At 56.0% G+C, this 26,601-nt stretch overlaps 2 protein-coding genes across 3 annotated transcripts in view; one reads left to right on the top strand and one right to left on the bottom strand.

Annotated features, from left to right (window-relative positions):
- Positions 1-23,315, top strand: part of RDH13 (retinol dehydrogenase 13) — a 280,844-nt gene extending 257,529 nt beyond the window's left edge. Inside the window, exon 8 of the mRNA XM_053210672.1 lies at positions 23,296-23,315. The gene's annotated coding sequence lies outside the window, so the exon portion shown is untranslated. The remainder of the gene's footprint in view (positions 1-23,295) is intronic.
- TTYH1 (tweety family member 1) lies at positions 39-14,545 on the bottom strand. Of its 2 annotated transcripts, XM_027037317.2 has the most exons (13): positions 14,305-14,541; positions 11,525-11,703; positions 9,270-9,381; positions 8,585-8,805; positions 6,352-6,447; positions 5,015-5,087; positions 4,621-4,696; positions 4,136-4,191; positions 3,902-3,994; positions 3,667-3,759; positions 793-935; positions 628-673; positions 39-538 (listed from the first exon to the last, which is right to left on the bottom strand). In XM_027037317.2, exons 1-13 carry the CDS (start codon positions 14,428-14,430, stop codon positions 500-502), a joined length of 1,353 nt encoding a protein of 450 aa, XP_026893118.1. In that variant the 5' UTR covers positions 14,431-14,541; the 3' UTR covers positions 39-499. The 2 variants fall into 2 exon arrangements, with proteins under 2 accessions (XP_026893118.1, XP_026893121.1); XM_027037320.2 differs by lacking the exon at positions 628-673 and having other exon boundaries at positions 14,305-14,545.
- Positions 23,316-26,601: the final 3,286 nt, after the last annotated feature.

The following is a 26,601-nucleotide window of genomic DNA, read 5'->3' as shown; positions in this document are numbered from 1 at the left end:
GGCCAGATCAGGGAGGAGAGAAATAAGGACCCAGCTGCTTGTAAAATAAAGTTTTCCCTTTTATTTCAAATCAACCCATTCCCAAGTTAGTGCCGCAAGAGGAGGTCACAGCCCTAAGCCCCCTGGGGCATGGCAGGGGCCGGGCACTTGTGTCCCTGCAAGGATGGGCCTGGTGGCCAAGGGTGAAGGGTGCGGGGCTAGCTGGCCATCCCTGCCTGCCAGCCCCAGGCCCCGGCCTGCCCCCTCGGTAGGGGCGTATAGTAGAGGTGCTGTTAGTGGTGAGAGCCCGGTCAGGCTGGGTCAGTGGGATCTTCTCCGGCCGCCAGGGAAGGAACCTCAGGGAGAGGCAGACACAGGGGCCCGATGCAGACGGCAGGGCCGCCCTGGTCCCCAGAGTGAGGGACAGGAGAGCAGCGGCAGCTCCGGGAACCGGGGTGTCGCTCTCTGGAAGCTCACCGGGGTGGGGGTCACGGGCTCCAGTCCGGCGTGGAGGAGGGGCTCAGATGGATGACTGCCACTGCACAAAGCGCTTGGATTCCTGCAGGGAGATTGGGGACAGGGCACGGAGGGGGTCTGGCGCCGTGGTGCAGGCCCCCAGCCCCTCCCCCAGACCAGCGGGTCCACTACCTGAGGGTTGAAAGGGTCGTCGTCATCTGTGTCATCATAGTCGTCACTGAGTGGCAGAGAGGCAGGATGGGGGCTCCATGAGGAGGCTGACCCCCAACACCAGCCGCGGCCCAGGGGTCGTCACCCCACCACCACTCCCGGGACCACGCCCCCTCCCCTCCTGACCTGGGCGGGAAGAGGGCCCAGGCGCGGGGCAGGCTGCACAAGGCGGTGGCTAGGGCCCCCGCGGACAGGAGGGAGAAGAGCAGCAGGAGGAGCAGGCCTTCCAGGGCATCCTCACACAGGCCCCGAAGGGCAGCGCCGTAGTCCTGGGGTGGGCGGGGGAGGGTGTCAGTGGGCAGCGCCCCTCCCCCAGGTCCCCCCCACCACACACACACACAGTGTGCACGGCTCAGACCGCCCACCTGGCTGTGCCCTGCTGGGCAAGTCACTTGACCTCTCTGTGCCTCGGTTTCCTCCCCTGTCATCACCTGGACTCAGTCCAAGCACCCTGGAGGTGCTCCAAGCACAGTCATTGTACCTGGAGGTATAAACCCAAATCATGGCCTCCTCTCCACTGCACCCCCAGCCGCCACACCAGCTCAGCCTTGGTCTAGTGTGGGGCTGTCCCGTGCACTGGAGGCTGTTGGACAGCCTCTCTGGGCTCTATCCACTGGATGCCAGTAGCACCCCCTCCCCGGTTGTGACAACCCAGACATGTCTCTGTGCACCCCCAAACGTCCCCTGGGGGCAGGATCTCTGGCTCAGAACCTCGCTAAGAAGAGCCACGGACTCAGAATGGCACCTTGCACGTAGTGAGGTCATTTCAGGTCACAGGAAGCCGAGAGGGGACCAGAAGGCAGTGCTGGGCCCTGGCAGCAGCGGGGACGGATCCTGGCAGGAAGGCACGTGCCCGCTCGAGGCCCCGGAGCCGTCTGAGGGCTGCTGTGGCCTGTGCAGGGAGGGGGTGTGAGGGGCGGAGGCTAGGAGCAGCCCGGGCCCCCTGCAGGCGAGGCGTGGAAGTGGACTTTAATCCGTGTGCAGGGGAGTCGCTGAAGGGTTTTAGTGGAGAAAGAACTTGATCGGATTGTGTGTGAGGCTCAGCCAGCTGTTAGCTGTTTCGGGGAGGACAGATGGGGGGTGGGGGGGACAAGCAGGGGAACAGGGGAAATACTGTGTGGCCACTGGGTGGGAGGTGAGGAGGGTGACCAGGGTACAGCAGGGGTGGAGTGAGTCATGCTCAGAGCCCGGGTGGGTTTCAGAGGAAGGGCCAGCAGAACTTGCCTGGGGAATGGCTGCGGGAGGTAATGGCTTGCTGACAGACAGCAAGAAGGATGCTTCTAGAAGGTTTCTGGCTTGAGTCCTTGGCTGGCGGGCAGGGGTGCCTGGTACCGAGCCAGTGTGTCACAAGGGAGGGGCCCGTCAGGGTGGTGGGGCCTTCTGTTTTTACTGTATCAGGCACCTACCCTCCTCATAGCCCTGCAAGGCAGAGATCAGCTCCCCCTCACACTGCTGCCTTTTGCAGTGGCAGAAAGTTGAAGCCCAGAGAGGGCAAGCCACTTGCCCAGAGTCACACAGCCTGGAAGGGGCAGAGCTGGGATTGGAGCCAGGCCTCTGAGGCTCCAGACCCACCCTCCTGGCACTTTATCCCTGATGTCAATCCTGATTTTAGTATGTGGGGACCCTAGAGCCTAGAGAGGGGAAACTGAGGCCGAGGGTCACATGGCACACCAGTGGAAGGTGAGACTCTGACCCACCCTTCTCCCTCCCTTCCTTCCCTCTGTCCACAATGAACCTTGGGAAGCGCAGTCCAACCCAGTGTTGGCCTGGACCAGAGAGTGAGTGATCTGTGGGGCCCAGTTTGCCCTTCCATGGAAAGTCGGGGTGCTTTCTAGGATTTTGCAGCTCAGGTGTTCAGCAACCCTGAGTACTGCTTCATTGTGTCCCCCATGGCCCCCTTGTTAGAGTGCCAACCTCTGAAGCTTTGGGGACAGTGGGAGCTATGGAAGGGATGTGATCACAGCAAGGGCCTGTTCAGATCCCTGATAGGGTCTCCAGAACAAAGGCAGGATGCCCACTTGGATTTGAATTTCAGATGCCCGACAGCAAAAAATTTTAGTACAAGCACCTTCCCAACACAGCATGGGACATACCTAACAGTAAAGAGGTTATTTGTTTGGTACATCTGGCAGCCCTGTTGAGGGCCCATGAGGGGACACACCACAAGGGCCGAGGAGGCACGTGTCCTCCAGGGGAAAAGAGGCCTGAGCTGCAGTGGGCCCTTGGGATGGGGGTGGGGCGAGGAAATGAGGGCATGACACTGGGTGACTGCCTGGCTGTGGAGGCTCACAGAGAGAGGGGAACGAGGCCTCTGGGACCCAGTCCTCTGCCCCTTATCTTCCAAGTGCGTTAGGTGGGGCAAGGACAGCATTTCCTTCCGACCGACAGCGTGACGAATGAGGGCTCAGGGAGCTACCAGCAGTAACGCACACAGCAAAGCCCCGTGCGTGCGGGGAGGACGGCGGTCCCGCGCAGGAAAGCAGGTGTCCTCTCCCTCCTTTCACCGGGGAGGGAAACTGGGGTTCAGGGGTGCTCCCCTGCCAGTGGCCAAAGCGGACTGAGTCTGTAGGAAACCAGGCATTCTTTCTCTGGGGTGCCCTGCCCACCCCTGCTGCCTCAGTACGATGAGACCACCCCCCCCCCCCACAAGAGCTTTACAGCTGCTGACCCCCTGCAACCTCGGTTTTATAAGCGAGGAAACTGAGGCACAGAGTAGGTAGTGACTTGCCTGAGGTCAGGAGCCAGGACTGGACCCCAGGCATATCTTGCTCCAGAATTCCCTAACCAGCACAGGCTCGAGGAGGAAGGCAGGGAGCAAGGGAGGGGTGGGGTGAGCGGGGAGGAGGAATACAGATGATAGATAGGTGATAGGTAGGTAGGTAGAGAACAGCTATATGGCAGATAAATAATAGAGATAAACGTAAGGATTTCTCAGGGTCGGTGGGAGAAAGACCAGAGGGCTCCCTGGAAGAAGAATTTGGACAAAGGGACAGGGCTCACCTTGTGCAGGCCGCGACAGTGCAGCAGAGCCACCAACTGGTGGAAGTTTCCTTCTGTGACATTTAGCGTCTCCTCCAAGGACAGCAGAGGCTTCTGCACGGGAGTGGAGTGTTACCCCACGCACTCCTCAGGCCGCGCGGTCCCCCGGGCTCCGCCCCTCTGGACAGACCCCGCCCACAGGCCGCGAGCCCCCACCCGCCGCCCCGCCTCCTTCCCCTGGGAGCGGCCTGCGCACCTGCGCATCAGGGAACTGGGGGACAGCTTCTCGCTCCAGGCCCTGCAGCTGGGAGTGGATGTTGGCCAGAGCCCGCTGGGACAGAGTCAGCCTCTGCGGGAAGACAGAGGGAGAACCGGGTAGTCCGCGCCCCCAGCCCGCTCTGCATCCTGGCGCCTACATCCCCCCCCAGAACCTGCAGTCCAGGCCCCAGCCCGCCCTCCTCCGCCCGGCTCCCTTGCCCGCACCCCTAACCTGTTGAAAGGGGTTGGAGACTGCCTGGTTGCAGAGGAAATAATAGTTCAGGATGTCTGAAGCGGGAGGGAAAGAGGGGGGAGGCCATGAGCCTGGGTCCCCAGCGCCTCCCTAGGGCAAAGGTGGGAAGGGGCAGGGCCCTGTCTTTCCACCCTCAGGGCCAGGGGCGTCTCCCCAGCTCAGGACCCTCCTGTGGTCCCAGAGGCCTGGCATTCAGGGACAGGCTAACACACCCTCCCTTCTCCAGCCACAGTCAGAAACACACGGCTCTCCACACTCCCCTGGAACCGGATCTTCTGCAGTCCCATTTCCTCCCATTCCTGGGGAGGCGGGCCCAGCCCCTCCTCTGGTCTGTATCCCTCTCTTTTCCAGCCCATCAGGAGAGGTGCCGAGAGCTTCTGAGACTGAGCCCCCAACCCCACCCCAGGCGGGACTGGGCACAGAGGCCTGAGGCTCCAGGGCCTGCGCTGGGTTGATGGGATCACCTGAATCGAGCCCAGTCTCCTCCTCGGTCAGGTTCAGGATGTAGGTGTCAGGACTGGAGCAGAAGTCGCTAAGGCCCTGAGAGAAGCATCAGGAAAAAGGGCTCAGACCAGAAACTTTTCTAGTTCCACACTCGCACAGAACTCAGTGTCTGGATAACAGCCCAGCCCCCAGCCCTGGGAAGCCAGGAGTCCTGGCCCCCAGCCCCTCCTCCCTCAGACCCAGGAGTCTGGGCCCCCAGCCCCCCCTCCCTTAGAACACGCGTATCCAAGGCTCTAGCTTCCAGCCCTCAGGATCTAGACCTCAGAACCTGGGATCCTGGCCCCAAGTCCTTCCTCTCAGGGTCTGCCCCGGGATGCAGTCCCAGGGCCCAGGGGCCTGGCCTGCAGCACTCACCACAGCTGTAGCCGCCTCCAGGCCCATGGAGCCCCAGCTCAGGACAAGAACTAGGAGACTCATCACTGCCATCCTATAAAGGGGGGGACTCATCACGGTCCATCCCATCACAGCCCCCCTTCCCTACCACCCTCTGGAGCCTGGAGGGGCAGAAGTAGGGGCAGAGAAACTGGGCGGGGGTGGGGGGTGCAGGTTGTAGATCTGCGGTTGTTGACGTCAAGCTGAACAACTTCAGCTTGCTTCCCCGGGGGTGAGGGGGGAAGACAGTGAGGAGGGCCCTGGGCTGGCAAGCCAGCACCCCAGATCCCAGCCCGGCTCTGCCCCTGCCTTGCACCGGGATTCTGGGAGAGCTACCGCCTGCTTCTGGGCTCTTTCCTGGCTTTGAGTTCACAGGAGCCCAGCAAGCCGCACACGTGCCTCCCAGGTTTGAGCATAGCTTGGTCAGCCTCCTGCTCTGTCCAGACTCCTCCCCCGAGGAGCAGGGACATAGCCAAGGCTGAAACCGCAGCCTGAGTTTTCTCTAGGGACGGGGTCTGGGCGCGAGGATTAGCACTGGAGGGTGGTCACCGTCCGGAAGCCTCAGGGGGAGCCTGCATGGGACAGTGGCACTTCTTACCCAAGGTGGGCGTGGAGACCAGGGAGCCCCAGCAGGGCCCCCAGAGGCAGGGAGGAAGCAAGGGCCCCCCTGAGTGGCATAGGCTGGCCTGAGTCAAACACCAGCTCCAGCATTCCCTGGTTGTGCAGCCCTGAGCAGGAGGCCCAAACTCTCCGAGCCCCAGTCCCCCCTGTGTCAAATGGGGAGAAGGAAAGCATTTCCTCACAGGGTCAGCCTGCAGGTTCCAGAAGAGAGCTGGCCGTATTTAACGAGCCGTTAAATCAGAGAGTGGTACTGAGATTCCCTTGAGCCACACAATGGCCACGCAGCCTCGGATGTGGTTGCCTTCTGCCTTGGTCCCTCCTCTGCACGTCAGGTGCCTGAGGGGCCCCTTGTTCACAGGTGGTTGTGTGTGCACGGTCCTCAGCAGAAGTCAGCAATCACCCCCTTCCCGAGCACGACCGTTACGGGCTTTTTTCTAGGATTTGGAGCACCCGCGTGGCCTCGAATCCTGCGTTTCCAGGTCTGCCCTGTGCCTCCCGGGCTGCTCCAGGCCTGGTTTCTCTGCACGCGCTGGCCCAGCCCAGGACCCTCGGGGGCAAGCCTGTGGGATGGGGGCACGAAAGCAGTACGAGGCTGGGAAGGACAGCAGTGGTCCCTCTCGCAAGAGCGCCGTGGGATGGAAAGAGGTCCCCTCGTGCTGCGACGTGAGCCCGCCTGCCACGAGGGCGCCCGCTCTTACACGATCACCAGCCACTTGCTCTGCTTTGCCAGGCCCAGGAGCGTGAAGAGACAGACCAGCAGCTCCAGCAGCAGCAGGAGAACGTAGGCCAGCCACCTGGAGAAGGGACAGAGTGAGACAAATCCAGCCTTCAGCACCCCGGCTCCCAGGCCAGGACTTGGCACAGGGGGACGGCTCCCCAACATGCATGCCCTGCTCTGCCTGACCATGCGGGCCCCCCCCTCCCCAGCCGGCCAGCCTCTCTCTGCCTCCTAGCTGCACGCAACCCTTGTCTCTGGGACTTTGCCTCCTGTGCCTCGGTGTCCCCGCCTGTACCACGGGGGGAAAACAGCAGCACCTACTCCAAGAGCTTGTCGCAAGGCTAGTGGGAGAGCACTTAGAAGGGTGCCAAGGGCGCCTGGGTGGCTCAGTCGGTTGAGCGTCCGACTTCGGCTCGGGTCATGATCTCACAGTCTGTGAGTTCGAGCCCCATATCAGGCTCTGTGCTGACAGCTCAGAGCCTGGAGCCTGCTTCTGATTCTGTGTCTCCCTCTCTCTCTGCCCCTTCCCTGCTCATGCTCTGTCTCTCTCTGTCTCAAAAATAAATAAAAACATTAAGAAAAAAAATTTTTTAATAAATAAATAATAAACAAATAAATAAATAAGAAAAATAAATAAATTAAATAAATTAAAATAAATTAAAAATAAAAAAAATAATAATAATTTAAAAAAAAGGGTTCCAAGCACGTGGACACACTTAAATACGAGCTCGAACGCTAGCCAGGGAACTTCAAGTGTTACTTACTTAGGTCTCAGTGACTGATTCACTCTGATGGAGCACGGCCCCAGAGCGCGCTCAGCGCACGGCATCGCTCGCACTGCTCCCCACGCGGCTGTGCCCAGGCTGGGGCCCCAGAGTGGCAGGGACCCTCCTTCCCAGGGAAGGAGCTGGGCCGCGTGACCCAGTAGACCTCCACGCTTTCGCTGCCAGTGTCCCCACGGCACACGGCACACAGCACACCGCACGCACACACCGCACATGCGCGCGGCACATGCACACGGCAGCTCACTCTCACTTCCGTCAGGGGCAGCCCAGCCTCCTGCCCTAGTTGTGTGCTGTGAACTCCTGCTCTCAGCCTCCAGGAACTCTGCCAGGAAGCTCTCCCTCCAGGGGCCCCGGTTCTCTTGCAGGAAACTGGCCACCTTCGTTGAGGGACGACTCCCAAGTGCCAGGCACTCTCATGTTGGTGCATCCAGATGTTTCCCGTTGGTGGTGGGCCTGCCTCGCCCCGGTGGAGTTCTGCACAGCTACCGGAACCCCTGGAAGGGGGCTGAGGCCTGGTACGTGCGGCCTCTGGGCTCAGCCACAAAGCAGAAGCTGTCCTCACGGGGACCCAGGCCCGTCTGACGGCCCGTGGGCCATCCTCGTCACGGGCCGCTTCAGTCCTAATCTGCCTCCACCTTCTCCGTGTGGCCTTCCCAGGCCTCCCCTGCAGCCCCCGGCCCCTGCCAGCCTCTGGACCCAGCGCACCCCTCTCTCCTGCTCAATTTTCTCCCGAGCTCCCCCCACCCACCACCTTGGAGAAAATGTTTTACTCGTGTGTGTTCCTTATTGGCCCCCTTACTGGAAGACGGGCAGGAGTTGTCGTCTGTCTTAACAAAAACTTACATCTCACAGACAACCGTACAGAACGAGCTGGTCGCTGCTGGAAGCACTTAACGGATACGGACGCGTCTAATCCTCAACAATCCCATGAGGGGAACACTATCCATTATTCCCGTTTCACAGATTGGGACACTGAGGCACAGAACTCGTGAGGAACTTGTCACACGGTTAGGGAGTGGCCCTCTGGCTTTAGAGCTCCCGTTCCCGATCACTCGGGTATGTCTCTCTTGCACGCAAGGTGCTAAATAAACGTGTGTTGAGTGGATACACGTGTCAGATGGGTGGATGACCGAGAAGAGTAGCACCAGTCTGGGCGTGAGTGGATGAATCCTCGGGGGTGAGGGGGGTGTGGGGCGACTCGGTCCAGCTGTGTCACAGGGTGTCTCCACCTGGGCACTACTGACACTTGACAAAGGCCATCCCTTGCTGCAGGGACCGTCCTGTGCACTGTAGGACGCGTCTCTGGTCTCTGCCTACCAGGGGCCGGTAGCTCCCCATCCCCCAGGGGTGACCACCAAGCACGTCTCCCAACATTGCCTGATGTCCTCTGGAGGCACAACCACCCAGGCTGAAGGAGCGGTCACCCACCTGTACTCCTCCACGAAGGACACATCTTCGGCCACTTGCAGGGGGCTCAAGGGCACTCCCCGCCAGAAGGCCAGCCCCTGCAGCTGCTGGGTCACGGCCTCCGCCTGCTGCCGAGCGCCCCGGGCAGCAGCCACCAGCTCCGTGCGCTGTGCGAGCACCTCCTCCAGGCTGGTCAGCTCTGTCCTCACTGCCTCACCCAGCCTCTCCACTGTCTCCAACACCTGTGTGCAGGGGTGAGTCTGGGGTCAGGGGAGGGTCTTCTTTGGGGAGGCCAGGGTTGGGGGACAGAGTTGTGAGGGTGAAGCAGAGGTGAGCGGTGGCAGGTGTCTGAGATCTAGGGGCTAGGACATCTGTGGAATGAGGAAAGGACGGAGGGGTACAGTTCCGCGGCCTCCATCAGGAACCCTGGGTGGTCAGTGGCTTGGGTCCCCGGTAGAGACCAAGTGTGAAGGGGGGGGGTCTAGGTTCGAACCCCACGGTCCAGATCTGGGTTAAGGTCCCGGTGGCAGTCAGGGATGGGGGTCCAGGTGTCCAGTCTGAGGTCCACAAGTTGCAACCTGAACTTCTGAGTCTGGGGCCCAGGGTTTCAGGGATGGGTGCTGGGCTCTGAGTGTGGGTCCAGTTTCTCCGGGAGGTGGCCCTCTGTGCCTCGGGGGATCGGTCTGGCCGCTGCCTGGCCCCTCACCAGGTGGTCTATGGCGCTGAGCGTGTGGTTGGCATGCAGCAGGGCCGAGCTGAGCTGGGACACCCCATCGCTGGTCTCGCTGTTGCCATAGAAACCGATGCCAATGCCGGCGCTGAGAGGGGAGGGACGGGAAATCACAACCTGTCCTGGGACCCTGGGGGCCGCGTCCCCCCCACCTCCTCACACACCCAATCCTGGCTCCCACCCCCACCCCATTGGTCCAGCCCGTCGTGGGAAAGGAACGTCTCCAGCCTGGCCCCCACCGGTTGCCAAGGTAACGGGAAGCCCCCCCCCCACTCCCCCGCCCCCGGGGACGTCATTGTGATGCTAATGGTGGGTGGAGGGGGGGGGGGGGACAGATTTAACCCGAACCTCACTGGAGCCAAACTCCCGCCACGCCCAGCCCGAGGAGAAGCGGCCCCCCCAGGACCGCCGGCCCCACACCCATTCCTCATCCTTCCCTCAAGCATCCCCGACAGGAGCACATGTCTCTTCGGGGTCCCCGCCGTCCTCTCCCTGCCTGCTGGGGGATCCTAGCAGTGCAGGGCCCCAGCCCTCATCTCCTGGGGGACCCCAGCCTGGAGCTCCCCGCCTTCCCCCACCCCCGGGGACCCAAGCGTCTGGGCAGCTGGGAGCGAAGCAAGGGAATGTGGGGCCGATGGGCCAGAAGCCTGAGCCCCCGCCCCTCCGCGGCCAGCACACAGAGCTCCATTGTGGGGTCTGAATGTGGGACCGTCCCTCCCCCCACCGCCCCCGGAGTGTCCCTCCGCGGAGGGGCCGGGCCGGACTGGGCGGAGGGAGGCGGGCGCCCGCACGGTTCCCAGCTCCGACTACCGGGCCCCACCCCCAGCCCTGGGATCCCACGGCCCGCCCCGGCGCCCCCCCTCCGCCCCCATTGTTGGAGGGCAGACAAAGCTGCTCTTGTTCCCGGGCCGCGGGGGCCGGCCGTGTCTCTCCCCCACGGGGCCTTTGTCCACCGTTCCTGTCCACCCCCACTCAAGAGAGCCCGAGGAGGAAGCATTTTGGATATAGGACGCCCAGCCCCCCTCCCCCACAGACACCCCCAAACACATTCTGCTGGTTCCTGCAGCGAGGTGGTGCGGTAGAGCCCAGCCCGCCACCACCCCCCCCCCCCCCCCAGCGGGTCCAGTCCTGGGGAACAGGGCGACTGTCCTGCGCTGGTGGGGGTGTGGCCTGCTGGCCAAGGCTGTGCTTAGAGCTGGCTCCTGCTGAACAGTGGGTCGTCAAGTCCTCCTTTCCTCTCCCCCCCGCCCCCCGGGGGTCACAGAAAAAGGCAGGGCCTTGAAAAGTTACTTTCCGCCTCTCCCTGAGACTTGGCCTTTCCAACCTGGGTGTGAGTACCCTGAATCCAGGCGGGTTACTGTGGGAAGGAGTGAGACCCGCTCAGGTCTGGGCCGCGGGGTCTGCTCTGGGATTCTGAATATTCCTACGATGTCTGTCTGCCTGACTAGAACATCATCAGCCCCATGAGGGCAAGAATCTTGTCCGGGCAGTTGGGTATCTCCTGGCACACAGTAGATCCCCAGGAAATAGTTGCAGAAGGAAGGAAGGAAGGAAGGAAGGAAGGAAGGAAGGAAGGAAGGAAGGAAGGAAGGAAGGAAGGAAGGAAGGAAGGAAGGAAGGAAGGAAGGAAGGAAGGAAGGAAGGAAGGAAGGAAGGAAGGAAGGAAGGAAGGAAGGAAGGAAGGAAGGAAGGAAGGAAGGAAGGAAGGAAGGAAGGAAGGAAGGAAGGAAGGAAGGAAGGAAGGAAGGAAGGAAGGAAGGAAGGAAGGAAGGAAGGAAGGAAGGAAGGAAGGAAGGAAGGAAGGAAGGAAGGAAGGAAGGAAGGAAGGGTTCATGAATGACATCACCAGTCATCATTTACTGAGTACCACTGTGAGCCAGGCACTGTACATGCTCTCATTTAATCTTACCATAACTAGCAGGTGGGCTTTGCTACAGCGTCCATTTTAGAGATGTGGAAACTGAGACCTAGAGAGATTCTATCCCCTAGCTGCACAGCTATTCGGTGACAAGGCCACCAAGCCCGAGCTCTTAACCCCTGCCTCCTCCTGCAGGGCTGGCTGTCCTTGGGAGGTCACTCCTCATCTCGAAACTCAGTTTCTCCATCCACGCAACGGGAGCTGTTTTCCCGAGTCAAGGCTGAGGTGGGATGCTAGGACACCCTCCGGAAGACTGAGCGCGAGCATGGGGAGCCCCGTCCCCACTTCCCCACCCACCCTGGGGCCCCATTACCAGCCGACGAGAAGGGCAGCGATACAGCTCCAGGTGACACAGCCTCCCCCGGGTGGTGGGCTCTTGGCCCCAGGGGGCTCGGGGGGCCGGCAGCAGCAAAACCGGATGAGGTAGACAGCAATGAAAATGAGGCTCAGGCCCAAGCCTAGGCCCGCCAAGGCCGCCACCAGCAACAGGGCCTGGGGAAGGGGGAGACAGGAGGCCTCAGAGGGGCTGGAGGTCCTGGACGTGGGGGATTCCAGTGGAGGTGGAAGGCAGCCCCGGCTAGATTGGGGGTCAAGCCCAGCCTGTGGTTCTCAGTCTGTAGGGAAAGGTGGGGTCCCCCGCTCCTCCCAGGCTGGCAGCTGGGTCAGCGGAGGCCCAAATCCTGGGTTCCAGTTCCACTCTGCGTGTGACCTTCCCCTCTCCGAGACTGTCCCTCCTCACCCCCACTAGGCGGTTGGAATAGAGCCTCTCCTAGGGCCTGCTGGGACCTGTCTCCGGAACCGAGTGGGATCAGGGGGTGGACGGGGGCGCCTGTTCCTGGAGATGTGTGCGCGAGGTTGGGGGTGGGCAGCCTGCCTCTCCCCTCCTCCTTGCTGCTCCTCCCCACTCACCGCTCGCTCTCTCCCCTGCTGCTGAGCTCTGCACACCCACCGCACTGTGAGTCTGTCACCCAGGGACTCACAGGGAGGGGGGCGTGACAGCCTCCATGGCAGTGAGAGCGTGTGCAAGGCTCAGAGATGGAGACTTGGGACAGAGACAGAGAGAGAACCAAAGGCAGGGAGAGAACAGGCGTATGCAGTTGGAAAAGCCTTGCGGCACAACCTGGCTCTCCACAGGGCAGGATTTCACAGCGGGTGCCGTGCGCTCCTGTCCTCTTCCGCACGCCCAGAACGGGGCAGGGCGTTACCTGGAGCCACACAGCACAGTAGGGACAACATGGGGAACAGAACCAGACCTCCAGGCTCCCTGATGCCATTTCCCGTAAACTACAGGCTCTCTGCTTTTGTCCCTGCAGGGTGGAGTGTGGGGTGTGTGACACAAGCGTGTGGTTTATTTGCGTGTGTGGCTGTGAAACTGGGTGTTTTATCTTTGACTGAGTTTGTCTACCATGAGATACACCTGACTCTGTGTGTGGGGGGGGGGGGGCAAGAATATATGTGAAAGTGGGCGAGAAAGTATGTGTATACAAGTGAGCTTGGGGTGTATGAGTGACTGAGGGAATTGTGAGTGTGTATGTCTATGTGACTGTGTGAGTATGGGGCATGTGTGAGTGTGTAAGTGAGGGCAGGAACGTGCGTGTGAGTGTGTGTATGTACATGTGACTATGTGGGTGTGTGTGAGTGGCTCTTCCAGCCTGGTGGCACCCAGCGCCTGACTTTTTCCAGCCGTGCCCACAGTGGTAATCTCCCTGGGGGGCAGTGTCCCCTCCCGGGCCGTGTGACTTTGTGCGTGTCCCAGACCTGTCACCCTGTCGATGACGGGGGCGGGGGCGGAGTGAGCCTCTCCGAGAGCCTCCGGCAGTGACTGGGACCGGGCCAGCTACTGGTGCTTGGCTGTGTGGGCAGGTCTCCCCGGCCGTGAGGGGGCGTCGGTGACCGGCACTGGAGGTCGTGGCTGTGTAAGCCTGAGGCTGTGGGCAAGGGGGTTGGCGGTCCCCATTTGGTGGGGAGAGGGCGGCGCAGAGTGGCAGGGAGGAGCTGCTCCCGGCTGGCACAGCCATGACCCAAATAGCTCACAATACAGCACACATCCCCCTCTCTGCTTTTCTGGGACCCCCCCACCCCTAAGCTCTCCAATCCCCAGCCCTCTATCCCAGGAGCTCCCCCTGCACAGATCCGAGGGGCCTAGACCCTCCAGGCAGGGCCCGGGACCCTTAGCTCCACCCTGACCCCCAGCTCCACCCCACCCCCCCACCCCGCCCCCAACACCCGCACTCCCCCCACCCCGTCGTCCCCAGCCAAGCCTTGCTTCTCATTAATCTCAAAGCCAAGGACTTGAATTAAACTGGGTCAGGGGACAGTTCCTTCTCCCCCTTTCTGGAGCTGACCCAGGCTGGGCCCCCTTCCCCAGGGACCGCCGCCTGTCAGGTTCCCACCCAGCCCCACCCTCCGGACCCATTTCTGTCATCCTCTGGTCCCCAAAAGGAACCTCCTCTTCACCCCCACCCCCACGCGCCCCAGCGCGCTGGACGCCACCCCCCCCCCCACACACACCCCGGAATGTACATACAGGCTGCAAGCTTCCTCTGCCAGGACCACCAGCTCAGTCCCCCATCCCTGGCCCTGAACCCCTCACGCCCCTTCCCCATTTCAGGTCTCAATCCCGTCCTGGACCGAGGCACCCCGGCCTTCTTCCTCCCCACCGCGATCGGTTCCTGTCTCTCCCAAGTCGTACCTTACCTGGGACATATTCACCTGGACTGCCCCGACCCTATCAGGGGAGGGGTCATCTTTTAGGACACGGAGAGTGGACCTGTCTCCCTGGTGGCCCTGGAGGCTCGCTTCCCAGACAGCTCCTGAAACCCTGGGGTCCCTTCCCTGTGGGACTGAGGGGTCCAGGCCCCGGGCCCTCCCTTACTTAAGGAGCCAGGGCTCCGGCCCCCAGCGCCCGTCCCAGGGGAACCTCCAGGTAGGGGAGCCTCACGTCCTGCTCTTTCAGATACCCCGAAGTCCGGGCCCGGCTCCCACCTGCGGAGAACACAGGACTCTGCCACCCAGCCCCCTCCTCCCTCGGGACCCCTCAGCTCTGCCCACCCTCCGCGCCCCCGCCCCCAGGACCCCCGCGCCCGCTCCCACCTGCTGGTATTCTTGCTCTTGGGGCGCGAAGCCGCTGGGTACCGGGCGGAGCTGGAAGTCGGCGCGGGGCAGCTGGTGGAGCAAATGCACCCAAGCCGAGGGTCGGTAGCCCGGGGGCGCCCCCATAGCCCCCGGGGAGGGCGCAGCGGGACGAATGCCGGGGCTGCGGGAGCCTCGACAGCGGAGCGGGGCGCGGGCGGAGCGGGGTCTGGCGGGGCTCAGGGGAGCGGAGCAGGGGGAGGGAGAGGGTGGGGGGCGGAGATTGGGGGAGGAGGGGGGAGGCGCGGGCCAGGCGGGGACCGTGCTGCCCCTGGTGGCTGCCGGGGGGACTGCGGCGCCGCAAGCGGGCCCCCAGAGCTCCGCCCCTCGGTGACGGCTCCCACCCGTGGCGGGCGCAGGTACCACTCGGTCCGGCGACGGCCTTGTCCGAATGAGGCCGCTCATACTGTGATCTCACCCTGCAGCGGCAGAAAGATGCCTTTATCTCTAGGAAGAATTTTTAGGTCTGTGCAAAGGTCGCTAAGTATTTGCACAGCATTTTCCAAACGGCGGTCAATTGCACCCATAAAAAAACCTTCATTTCTGTGTGTGAGGGTACTCTGGCTTATCAAGGATGCCATGTGGATAGAAGCCCCGCGTTTGTAAGTGTGTATAAGAGCACATCTTCTGTCAACAAACCTTCCTATGTGTGCAGACCACTCTAGAAGGTACGCCTGCATACCAGTGTTAAGGACCCCTCCTACCCCTAGATAGAAGAACCCTGCTCATCTCTCCAGGGACCCCCTCCCATCCTTATAAGAATGCCTGACAGGTGTTTAAGAACCTGTCCAAGCTCATTAAGGATTACTTCAGTGTACATAAGGATTTCCCACTCCCCCTATTCCTTGCCATTCACTTTACAGTTTATAAAGTATTTTTCCAGCCACTCTCGATGTTGAGTCTCACAGGAACCCACTGATGCCACACCAGTAAGTTGGGAAATAGAGACCCTTGGAGGGGACCCAGCCACTTTGACATTACTGTCCGGGCAGTCACTGTTGTAGCTAAAACTAAGGTTCCCAGAAATTGCCCCAGAGAACCTCCCACCCTTGTAGAGCTAGGCTAGACTTTGCCACGTGGGGTCCCCACCCCTGGCCTCCCCTGCAAGGACTGAGATGGGCAAAAGGAAAAAGGGGAGGTTAGTACCCCACCTAGAATTCTCATCCCAATATTGTGCCCCAGATTGGTGAGAAAGGGCTGGGGATAGGTAGTTACCCATTCCATTACTCAGAGAAAAATAATGATTAATGCTGGGGATGATAGTGATGGTGATGATGGTGGTGATGGTGATGATGACGGTGAAGGTGATTATGGTGATAGTGCTGATGGTGATGATGGTGTTGGCGATAGTGATGCTACTGATGGTGGTGACGGTGATTATGGTAATAGTGATGATGATGGTGGTGATGATGGTGATAGTGATGATGATGGTGGTGGTGGTGATGATGGTGGTGATGGTGATGATGATGATGGTGATGATGATGGTGGTGATGGTGGTGGTGGTGATGATGATGGTGATGATGATAGTGATGCTGATGGTGGTGATGATGATGGTGGTGATGATGATAGTGGTCATGGTGGTGATGGTGATGCTGATGGTGGTGATGATGGTGATGATGATGGTGGTGATAATGATGATGGTGGTCATGGTGGTGATGGTGATGCTGATGGTGGTGATGATGGTGATGATGATGGTGGTGATGATGATGGTGGTGATAATGATGATGGTGGTCATGGTGGTGATGGTGATGGTGATGCTGATGGTGGTGATGATGGTGATGATGATGGTGGTGATAATGATGATGGTGGTGATAATGATGATGGTGGTCATGGTGGTGGTGGTGGTGATGATGATGGTGGTGATAATGATGGTAGTCATGGTGGTGATGGTGATGCTGATGGTGGTGATGATGGTGATGATGATGGTGGTGATAATGATGATGGTGGTGGTGATGATAGTGGTGATGGTGATGATGGTGGTGGTGATGATGGTGGTGATGATGATGGTGGTGATAATGATGATGGTGGTCATGGTGGTGGTGGTGATGATGGTGATAGTGATGATGATGTTAATGGTGACGATGATCATAGTGATGGTGATGATGATGGTGATGATGGTGGTGATGATGACGGTGGTGATAATGATGATGGTGGTCATGGTGGTGATGGTGATGCTGATGCTGATGGTGGTGATGATGGTGATGATGATGGTGGTGATGGTGATGATGGTGGTGGTGATGACGGTGATAGTGATGATGATGTTAATGGTGACGGTGATCATAGTGATGGTGATGATGATGGTGAAGGTGATTATGGTGATAGTGATGATGATGATGGTGGTGGTGTTGATGGTTATGGTGATGGTACCGATGGGAATGACAGGATAATGATGGTGATGATGATGCTGATGGTGGTGATGATGGTGATGATGATGGTGGTGATGATGATGGTGGTGATAATGATGATGGTGGATAATGATGATGGTGGTCATGGTGGTGGTGGTGATGATGACGGTGGTGATAATGATGGTGGTCATGGTGGTGATGGTGATGCTGATGGTGGTGATGATGGTGATGATGATGGTGGTGATGATGGTGATGATGATGGTGGTGATGATGATGGTGGTGATAATGATGATGGTGGTGGTGATGATGGTGGTGATGATGATGATGGTGGTCATGGTGGTGGTGGTGATGCTGATGGTGGTGATGATGGTGATAGTGATGATGATGTTAATGGTGACGATGATCATAGTGATGGTGATGATGATGGTGGTGATGATGATGGTGGTCATGGTGGTGGTGGTGATGCTGATGGTGGTGATGATGGTGATGATGATGGTGGTGATGGTGATGATGGTGGTGGTGATGATGGTGATGATGATGATGGTGATAGTGATGATGGTGATAGTGATAGTGGTGATGGTGATTATGATGATGGTGGTGGTGATGATGGTGATGATGACGGTGGTGATGATGGTGGTGGTGATGACGGTGATAGTGATGATGATGTTAATGGTGACGGTGATCATAGTGATGGTGATGATGATGGTGAAGGTGATTATGGTGATAGTGATGATGATGATGGTGGTGGTGTTGATGGTTATGGTGATGGTGCCGATGGGAATGACAGGATAATGATGGTGATGATGATGATGTTGATGGTGGTGGTGATGATGAATACAGAAGAGTAAAGGTAGTTGCCCTCATCACACACACACTCATCATCACTGCCCTGGTCTTCTCCAGCCCACCTGCAAGTTCAAATCCAGTGGCTGGAGTCATGTCCTCCACTGTCCCCAACCAGACAGGCTGCATAGGACCTGGAGACAATGACATTCCTGAGATGAGAAGCCATGAGTTGTGCTAAGTGACCCCAGGCTAGTGATTTCTGATCTTGGAGTCTCTGTTTCCCTGTCTGTAAAATGAGCTGAAAGAGGTGAGATTAGCCTGTCCTAAAAGCCCTTATCAGATAATCTATATCATATCCACAGCCAATGTTTACGGAACCAGCAGAACTTGCTAAAGGAGAGAAGAATTTCAAATTCCTAATGTGTGTAGTTGGGCATGTGTAAGTGTGGGTGGAGTGAGGTGGTCACTGTGAGTCAGCGACTCAAGAGCACTCAGTGGCTCCCTATTGCCCATCAGATCAAGTCAAATAAACACCCTAAGTCCTGTTTTCATGTCTCCCACCATCTGGCCTTGTGTCCACCCTCCCCATATAGATCATATTTGAGGGTAGACGCTTGTCAACTCGTGGGACCTCAGCCACACTGACAAATACGTTTTACAACGTGATCTGGCACACACACATGTGTATACACTTCCGAAGTGAAAGTTTCACAAACAAAACTGACCTCCGCTAAGCACATTGCTCTCCAACATCCTCCATGTTTATTCTGTTTCAGAAATAAAAATCTGGTCACAACCTCCTAAATTTTTCATGACTGGCTAATGGGTCTTGACTTGCAATCAAAACACACACACACAACCACTAATCTTGAATTCCAGAGGTCCACGTGGGTTGGTGTTAGAAAAGGAGTGGGGCGCCCGGGTGGCTCAGTCAGTTAAACCTCTGACTTCAGCTCAGGTCAAGATCTCGCGGTCCGTGAGTTCGAGCCCCGCGTCAGGCTCTGGGCTGATGGCTCAGAGCCTGGAGCCTGCTTCAGATTCTGTCTCCCTCTCTCTCTCAAAAATAAAGATTTAAAAAGAAAAGAAAAGGAGTAACTACTACTAAAGTGGAAGTAGGTTATATTGGCTTCCAGGGGGAGCTCAGTGTTTTGTTCCTGCACCGCTCCCCCAGCATGCTGCATGCATCAACAGACAGACACACACACACACACATACACACACACACACAGGTACATACCTCTCCCTTTCACTCCCCTCAGAAAGAGGTTTGTTGGGGCGCCTTGGTGGCTCAGTTGGTTAGGCGTCCGACTTCAGCTCAGGTCATGATCTCACAGTCCGTGAGTTCCAGCCCCATGTCGGGCTCTGTGCTGACGGCTCAGAGCCTGGAGCCTGCTTCCCATTCTGTGTCTTCCTCTCTCTCTGCCCTTCCTCTGCTCACATTCTCTCTCTCTCCCTCAAACACAAATAAACATTAAACAAAATTTTTTAAAGAAAAGAAAAAGGTTTGTTGACTCAATCTCCCTCTTTCTCCCTGTGGCTCTTTCTCTTGTGTCTGTCTGTCTCTCTCACATATGGTTTGGGTCCCATAACGGTTTACATTCTTTAGGGGATTGCTTCTAGCCTTTACTGGTTAAGCCCAAAGCATCCATCCCAGTCAGGGCTTGGGTGCCTGAGAACCGCCCCCCCCCACCCCCCCGCGAGCGGAGGAGGGCTCAGAGTACATGGTTGTTTCTATCTAGTGTCAGTCAATGCCTGCCATCTGGGAAGAGGGGCACAACACTGCCAGATGTTTCAAATTTCCAGGAGAAGACAGAAACGTGGATATTTTTAAAAGCAAAATCCCTCAGCTCTTAAATGTTAAAACTAATTCAAATATGAAAAAAAAATACTGTGTGGGCCAAATAAAACCTGTCTGTGGGTTGGAGCTGGCTGATTTCTAAGCTCTGGTCTAGCCACATGCTCAGCAGCACCAGAGAGCGGAGAAGGGGGCCCACGAAGGGGCTGCGGAGGAGTAGACCAGACAGGCAGGAAGGGGGCCGGAGAGAGGCAGCAATGCCACCTTCTCCAGGAAGGCCTCCTGATTGATCTACCTCCCTTGATAGAAGACCAGAGCAGGGCCTGGCTAATGGGATTCAGCACATACCTCCCCACCCAGGACCTAAACTCTTACACTCCCCAGCTTAACAAGGTGGTTGAGTGTAGCACAAGAGTCCTTTCACGTGGTGTTCTAGAACAGACAGGACCAACCTGCAGGACCAACAGTAATCAGAGTAAGGCTTACCTCTGAGGAGGTGGGGGCAGGGCTGACTGGGAAGGGGCTGAAGTGAAGGCATTGTTCGGTATCTTGATAAGGCTTTGGGTTTCACAGGGATCTGTGTTTGTGGTCCTCTTAAGATTCGTGCATTTCACTGCAAACGTTACCTCAAAAGAAAATAAGCACTCTAGCCAATGATACGTATTGCTTAAGTATCAGGGAGGGGGAGGGGGGGGGAGGGGCGGGGGGGCGTGTAGCAGGTCTTCAGTGTCCCTTCAAATGGATCAAAAAAGAAAATAAGAGGAGTGCCTGGGTGGCTCAGTTGGTTAAGCGTCCGCCTTCGGCTCAGGTCATGATCTCATGGTTTGTGAGTTCGAGCCCCATATAGGGTTCTGTGCTGACAGCTCAGAGCCTGGATCGGATTCTGTGTCTCCCTCTGTCCCCTCCCCTCTCTCAAAAAATAAGTATTAAAAAAAATGTAAAAAAAAAAAGATGGATTGACACAGGGACAGATACGTAATAAAGCAAAAATATTAACAGTAGAATCTACATAGTCACCATAATATTTCTTATTTTGTCCAGCTGTACTGAGATATAATTGATACAGAACACTGTGTAGGTTTAAGGTGTACAACATAACGATTTGACATATGTATATATTACAAAACGATTATCACATAAGGTTAGTTAGCACATCCATGAGCTTACATAGTTACGTTTTGTATGTGTGTGTGGTGAGAGCTTTCATAATCTGCTCTCTTGACAACTTTCTTTCATTTTTTTTTAACTTTTTAAATGTTTATTTATTTTTTGAGAGAGAATGAGCAGGGGAGGGGCAGAGAGAGAGAGGGAGACACAGAACCCGAAGCAGGTTCCAGGTTCCGAGCTGTCAGCTCAGAGCCCCACAAGAGGCTTGAACTCACGGACCGCGAGATCATGACCTGAGCCGAAGTCGGACGCTTAACCCACTGAGCCACCCAGGCGCCCCTTGACAACTTTCAACTATACAATATGCTGTTGCTAATTATAGTCAATGCTGTACATTAGATCCCCAGCACTTAAATCTTGTAAGTACAAAGTTTGTACCCTTTGATCACTTTCACTCATCCCCCCACCCCCACCCCACCCCTACCAAGGACTAATCTGTTGTCTGTATCTATGAGTTTGGTGTTTTTGAGTCTACATGTGAATAAGAGCATGTGGTATTTGTCTTTCTCTGCCTGACTTATTTCATTTAGCATAACGCCCTCGAGGTCCATCCATGTTGTCATAGATGGAGGATTTCTTCCATTTTTATGGTTGGATAATATTCCATTTTGCATATATACATCACATATACTCAGATATCTCTGAGTTAGTGGTTTCGTTTTCTTCCGGTAAATACCAAGAATGGGGTTGCTGAATTATAGGTATTCCTGTTTAATTTTTTGAGGAACCTCCATACTGTCTTCCAGAGCAGGTGCACCGATTTACATTCCCACCAACAGTGCAAGGGTTCCCTTTTCTCCACATCTTCACCAACATTTATCTCTAGGGTTTTTTGTTTTTTTTTTTTTTTAATTTTAGCCATTCTTAGCTCACTGTGGTTTTGATTTGCATTTCCCTGATGATGAGCGATGTTGATGCCCTGTTGGCCATCTGGATGTCTTCTCTGGAAAATTATCTATTCAGAGTCTTTGCCCATCTTATAATTGGACTATTTGGGTTTTTTTCCTCCCCACTGGAATATTTTTTCAACATTTTTATGTTTGAAAATTTTCATAGCAAAATATTGAGAAGAAAAGAGCAGGGCTCTAATTAGAGCAACAGAATAGAGGATGCAGTATTGGATCACAACCCAAAAATGAAGTAAATATCCCTAAGTCCAAAACGGTATAAATGATAAAGTAATAAATGCAATAAACAGGAGAGAAAAGACAGCTCTCCCATGCAGAATAATTACAAATAACTTATGCTGCTATCCTACCCTCAGGGAGGTGGAGGAAAACTCTCTCCTCTTCAAGGTTGGGTTGAGCATAAGGACTTCTTTCTAGAGGGAACAGCATGACAATTGGAGGAAGAGAGTAACTTTGTAGTCCCGAGGCCTCACAAACACTGCCTCCCAGGGATTAGGACCAGCACCAGCCAAACACTGCCTCCCAGGGATTAGGACCAGCACCAGCTGTGGTAAATCATGTTGATTAAGCCCTCCATATGGGGTGATGAAAACGGTATTTCCCCGTGTCGCTACTCTAATTATGAGAAAAAAATCCGCCAGTCCCCAGTTGAGGCACATTCTACAAAACACCTGGCTGGTGTTCCTCAAAACCACAAGACTTTGAGAAACCATCAGAGCCAAGAGGAGCATAAAGAGATATGATGACAGAATGTGTCCCCCTGGACGGGATCCAGGCTCAGAAGGACACTCGGTAAAAACTAAGACGATCCTTCCTAATAAAACGCGGACGTCCATTAACAATGATGCCTCGACATTGGCTCATCAGCCGTGACACGCGTACCATAGCCATGAGTGATGCTAACACCAGGGGAAACCGGGTGAAGGGGGTACAGGAACTCTCTGTACCAGCCTGTGACTTTTCTGTAAACTTAAAACTATTCTAAAATAAAAATTTTACTTAAAAAAATTCAAATGAAAAAAAAAAGATAGGATAGTAAAAAAAAAAAAAAAAAAAAAAGGTTTGGGCTCACTGGCGTGAACAGGAAACAGCTTTATTCTTTCTCACCCAGCCTTCACACACCATCTGCCTGAGTCTCCTTTCCCTCCCCCACGGCTATATCTGGAGCAGATCTTCCAAATTTTCTTGCCATTTTGGGGTTTTCCAACTGTCCCAATTTCAACGGGTCAATAGTCCAGCCTAACTCAGTACCAAAACATCCATTTGGCGTCCAAAGTCACTCCCTGGGGTCTCCTGGGGGAGGCCTGAGCTAAGACCTCCCACAGCCCAAGGGCAGGGATGGGGGCTGGGGTCACTTTGCTCTCCTCTTTAAATGTAAAGGCTTCCTTTTAAAAGAGGGAAGCCACCTCCCCTTTCCCTCCGCCCACCAAGAGTTTCTGCTTCCCTTCCTCAGAGTCAAATTATTGCCGCCATGGGCGTTCTTAAGCCAAAGACCACCAGGAACGCCCTTGGAATCGAACATGTTGGATTTGTTACTCACGGCAGTGAAAGAGAATGCACGTTGTGAGCTAAGAGGTTACACACACCGGGTAGCAGGCTGCTCTGGGCTGCATTGTGTCCCCACTAAATTCTTGTGTTGACGTCCTACCCCCCTCATACCTCAGAAGTGCCTGTCTCTGGAGACAGATACACCTCCTCTCTAAGGAGGTGATTATGTTACATGAGGTCGTATGATGGGTCCTAATCCAATATGCCTGATGCCCTTATAAGAAGAGGAGATTAAGACACAGACACAGAGGGACGACCAGTGAGGACACGGGAAGGAGGTGGCTCCGATTCTGACACCGATTCTGATGTGGCTTTTTTTCCCCCCACACCATCGGAGCAGCTCTCCGATACCAGCTGGGCATCTTAAAATTCAAGTCAATTCTGGGGCGCCTGGGTGGCTCAGTCCGTTAAGCATCCGACTTCGGCTCAGGTCACGATCTCATGGTCTGTGAGTTCGAGCCCCGTGTCAGGCTCTGGGCTGATGGCTCAGAGCCTGGAGCCTGCTTCCGATTCTGTGTCTCCCTCTCTCTCTGCCTCTCCCCCGTTCATGCTCGGTCTCTCTCTGTCTCAAAAATAAATAAACGTTAAAAAAATTAAAAAAAAAATTCAAGTCAATTCTGACATTATCTATCTGGAGGCAGCATCAGATCCCACGGGCTAAAGGCTCAGTCCCACAAGACCACCCCCCCACCGCCCAGCTCAGATTCCAGTCACAGCACCAGGCTGTCACCGGCCTCCAGACCCACCAGCTATGCAGATCCTGGTTCCTGCACCGCATTCCCCACCCCTCCTCTGAGCTGACTAATTTGCTCGAGTGGCTCACCGAGCTCAGAGAAACATTACACCAGTCTACTGTGACAGGACATGACTCAAGAACAGCCAGCTGGGAGAGGTGCACAGGGCTGGGGGCCGGGCACGGCCGGGCACATCACTCTCCCCACATCTTCACATGGTCACCCACCTGGAAGCTCTCCAAATCCTGTCCTTTGGGGTTTTTATGGAGGCCTCATTGCACAGGCAGGCTTGATTTAATCACTGGCCGTTGGCGATTAAACTCTGTCTCTAGGAGGGCACAGAGGTCACCTCTCTGAAATAACATCACACCTTTCTGGCTCTCATCACCTGGGAACTAGAAGGGCTTCAGGAGTTCTGTGCCAGGGATGCAGGTGAAGACCCAATACGTGTTTCTTATCATAAATCGCAATATCCCAACAGCAATCTACGAGCCAAGAAGAGAGCTGCTTCAGAAGACAGCAGCTCTACCAACGCCTTGATCTTGGATTTCCCGCCTCCAGCACTAGGAGAAAATAAATTTGTCACGGGAACCCCGCATCTGTGGTGCTTGGTCATGGCCACCGGAGCAGGCGAACACAGAGGGTGCTGGAAAGAAGGTCTCGTGGGGAGGGACGTCTGGGTGGTTCGGTCGATTAAGCGTCCGACTTCGGCTCAGGTCACGATCTCACGGTCCGTGAGTTCGAGCCCCGCGTCGGGCTCTGTGCTGACAGCTCAGAGCCTGGAGCCTGTTTCCGATTCTGTGTCTCCCTCTCTCTCTGACCCTCCCCTGCTCGTGCTCTGTCTCTCTCTGTCTCAAAAATAAATAAACGTTAAAAAAAATTAAAAAAAAAAAGGTCTCGCGGGGATTCCCATGTACTGGGTCATTTTGAGCAGGGTCAAAGGAAGAGAGAACTTCCTCCGGATTTGGATGTGGTGAGGAGGTGGGGGCTATTCTGTGAGACTGTTTGCATGGCCGGGACGTCCTGGCCAGGCTGAGAGTCCACACCGTAAGTCCTGGGCTCCTGTTTCCCTGTCTCGGTGGGAAGCAGCCTGCCAGCCAGGTCCCCGCTCTCATCACCTCCTCCTGTCCCTCCCAGACCAGAGACAGCTTCTGGACCCAGCATGCCTGCAGAGATGATATGTGTTAGCTCCAGGCTCAGCCCAGAACTCTAGCCTGTGCACCTGCAGCAGGGTCCAGCCTGGCCCTGGGATCCCCTGCCTGTCCAAAGATGCCAGCAGGTGACCCTGACACTGGTGGCTTCCACAGTGTCAGACGAGGCTCCTGCTGTGCACCTGTGGTGCCAGCAAGGGCAGTCCAGCCAGCTGCTCACCTGAACACCCAGGCTTCAGGGACACCATGCTCCAGCTCAGTCCCCTGGAGGCACGGAGATGCTTTAAAATATAGGTTTTGTTATGATTCAGGTACAGCAAGGCCAACAGATCTGAGAATGTGGCTCGTTACAGTCGCAGATCCCAGGAGGAGGGCCAGCACGTTCTAGTGTCCCTTCCTCTTCCTGTAGGGGCACTGATCCCATCCTGGGGGCCCCACCCCCACAGCCTTGGCTAATCCTAATGACTTCTGAAAGGCCTCACTTTCAAACGGCATCACATTCGGGGGGGGTATGGTTTCCACATATGACATTTCGGGGGCGGGGGGACACACATTCTATCCATCATACCCGACAAGAAGAAATACACACCCCAGTCTGCAAAGTACACGTCAAAGAACACCACCCTCTGTGAGTCTCGCCTCAAAAGGTGGGGCCCGGCCCCACGGAGGGGCAGAGAGAGAGAGGGAGACACAGAATGGAAGCAGGCTCCAGGCTCTGAGCTGTCAGCACAGAGCCCGATGCGGGGCTTGAACCCACGAACCGTGAGATCGTGACCTGAGCTGAAGTCGGACGCTTAACCGACTGAGCCGCCAGGTGCCCCAGAAAATCTCCTCTTTCTTAAAGCCAGCTTAATTGGGGGCGCCTGGGTGATGACAGGCATCACCAACACATCCGACCTTCCTCGTGCCCTTCAACACACTTCTAAATACTCTCCTCTGAGAAGGGTTTCCCAATCTCCCAGAAAAACCACCACCCAGCTCACTGGAACTTTGCATACAGGTTGGGGCTTTGTGGTGGTGGTTGTTTTGTTTTGTTTTTTACTGTTTTGAATTTTTTTAATTAAAAAATGTTTTAGGGGTGCCTGAATGGGCTCAGTTGGTTAAGCGTCTGATCTCGGCTCAGGTCATGATCTCACAGTTTGTGCGTTCGAACCCCACGTCGGGCTCTGTGCTGACAGCTCAGGGCCTGCTTGGGATTTTCTCTCCCCCTCTCTCTCTGCCCCTCCCCTCACACTCTGTCTCTCCCTCTCTCTCAAAAATAAACATTAAAAAGAAATCACGGGTCACCTGGGTGGCTCAGTCGGTTAAGCATCCGACTTCGACTTCGGCTCAGGTCATGATCTCGCGGTTTGTGAGTTCGAGCCCCGCGTCGGGGTCTGTGCTGACAGCTCAGAGCCTGGAGCCTGCTTCCATTCTGTGTCTCCCTCTCTCTCTGTTCCTCCCCTGCTCACACTCTGTCTCTCTCTCTCTCTCAAAAATAATAAACATTAAAAATGTTTTAATTGTGATGAAATACACACTACCTAAAAGTTACCATCTTACCCGTTTTAAAGTGTGCAATTAGGTGGCATTAAGTATATTCACAATGGTATGCAACCAATTTCCAGAAATTGGTGCAAAACTGAAACCCTGCACCCATTAAATGATTCCCATGCTCCCTCCCCCAACCCCTGGCACAGGCCAGGGCCATCCTACCTCCTGTCTGCATGAAGTTGACTCCTGGGCGCCTCCTACCTGTGGAATCGAATACTAATGTCTTCTGGGACTGGCTTATCGCGCTCAGCGTAATGTCTCCAGGTTCCTGCCTGTTGAAGCACGCGCCAG

The sequence above is a fragment of the Acinonyx jubatus genome, chromosome E2 (genome assembly GCF_027475565.1).
Source record: "Acinonyx jubatus isolate Ajub_Pintada_27869175 chromosome E2, VMU_Ajub_asm_v1.0, whole genome shotgun sequence".
Taxonomy (NCBI): Eukaryota; Metazoa; Chordata; class Mammalia; order Carnivora; family Felidae; genus Acinonyx; species Acinonyx jubatus.
The sequence above is the reverse complement of the archived record's forward strand: the minus strand, read 5'-3'. Positions and strand labels throughout refer to the sequence as shown.

What these genes read in the sequence shown, in the direction of transcription:
- TTYH1 (XM_027037320.2), bottom strand. Translation starts at nt 14,430, where the DNA reads ATGGGGGCGCCCCCGGGCTACCGACCCTCGGCTTGGGTGCATTTGCTC. An exon ending in AAGAGCAAGAATACCAGCAG is followed by an intron (nt 11,704 to 14,304) that starts GTGGGAGCGGGC and finishes CCCCTTCCCCAG; the next exon opens with GCCCTGTTGCTGGTGGCGGC. An exon ending in GCTGCCCTTCTCGTCGGCTG is followed by an intron (nt 9,382 to 11,524) that starts GTAATGGGGCCC and finishes CTCCCCTCTCAG; the next exon opens with CGCCGGCATTGGCATCGGTT.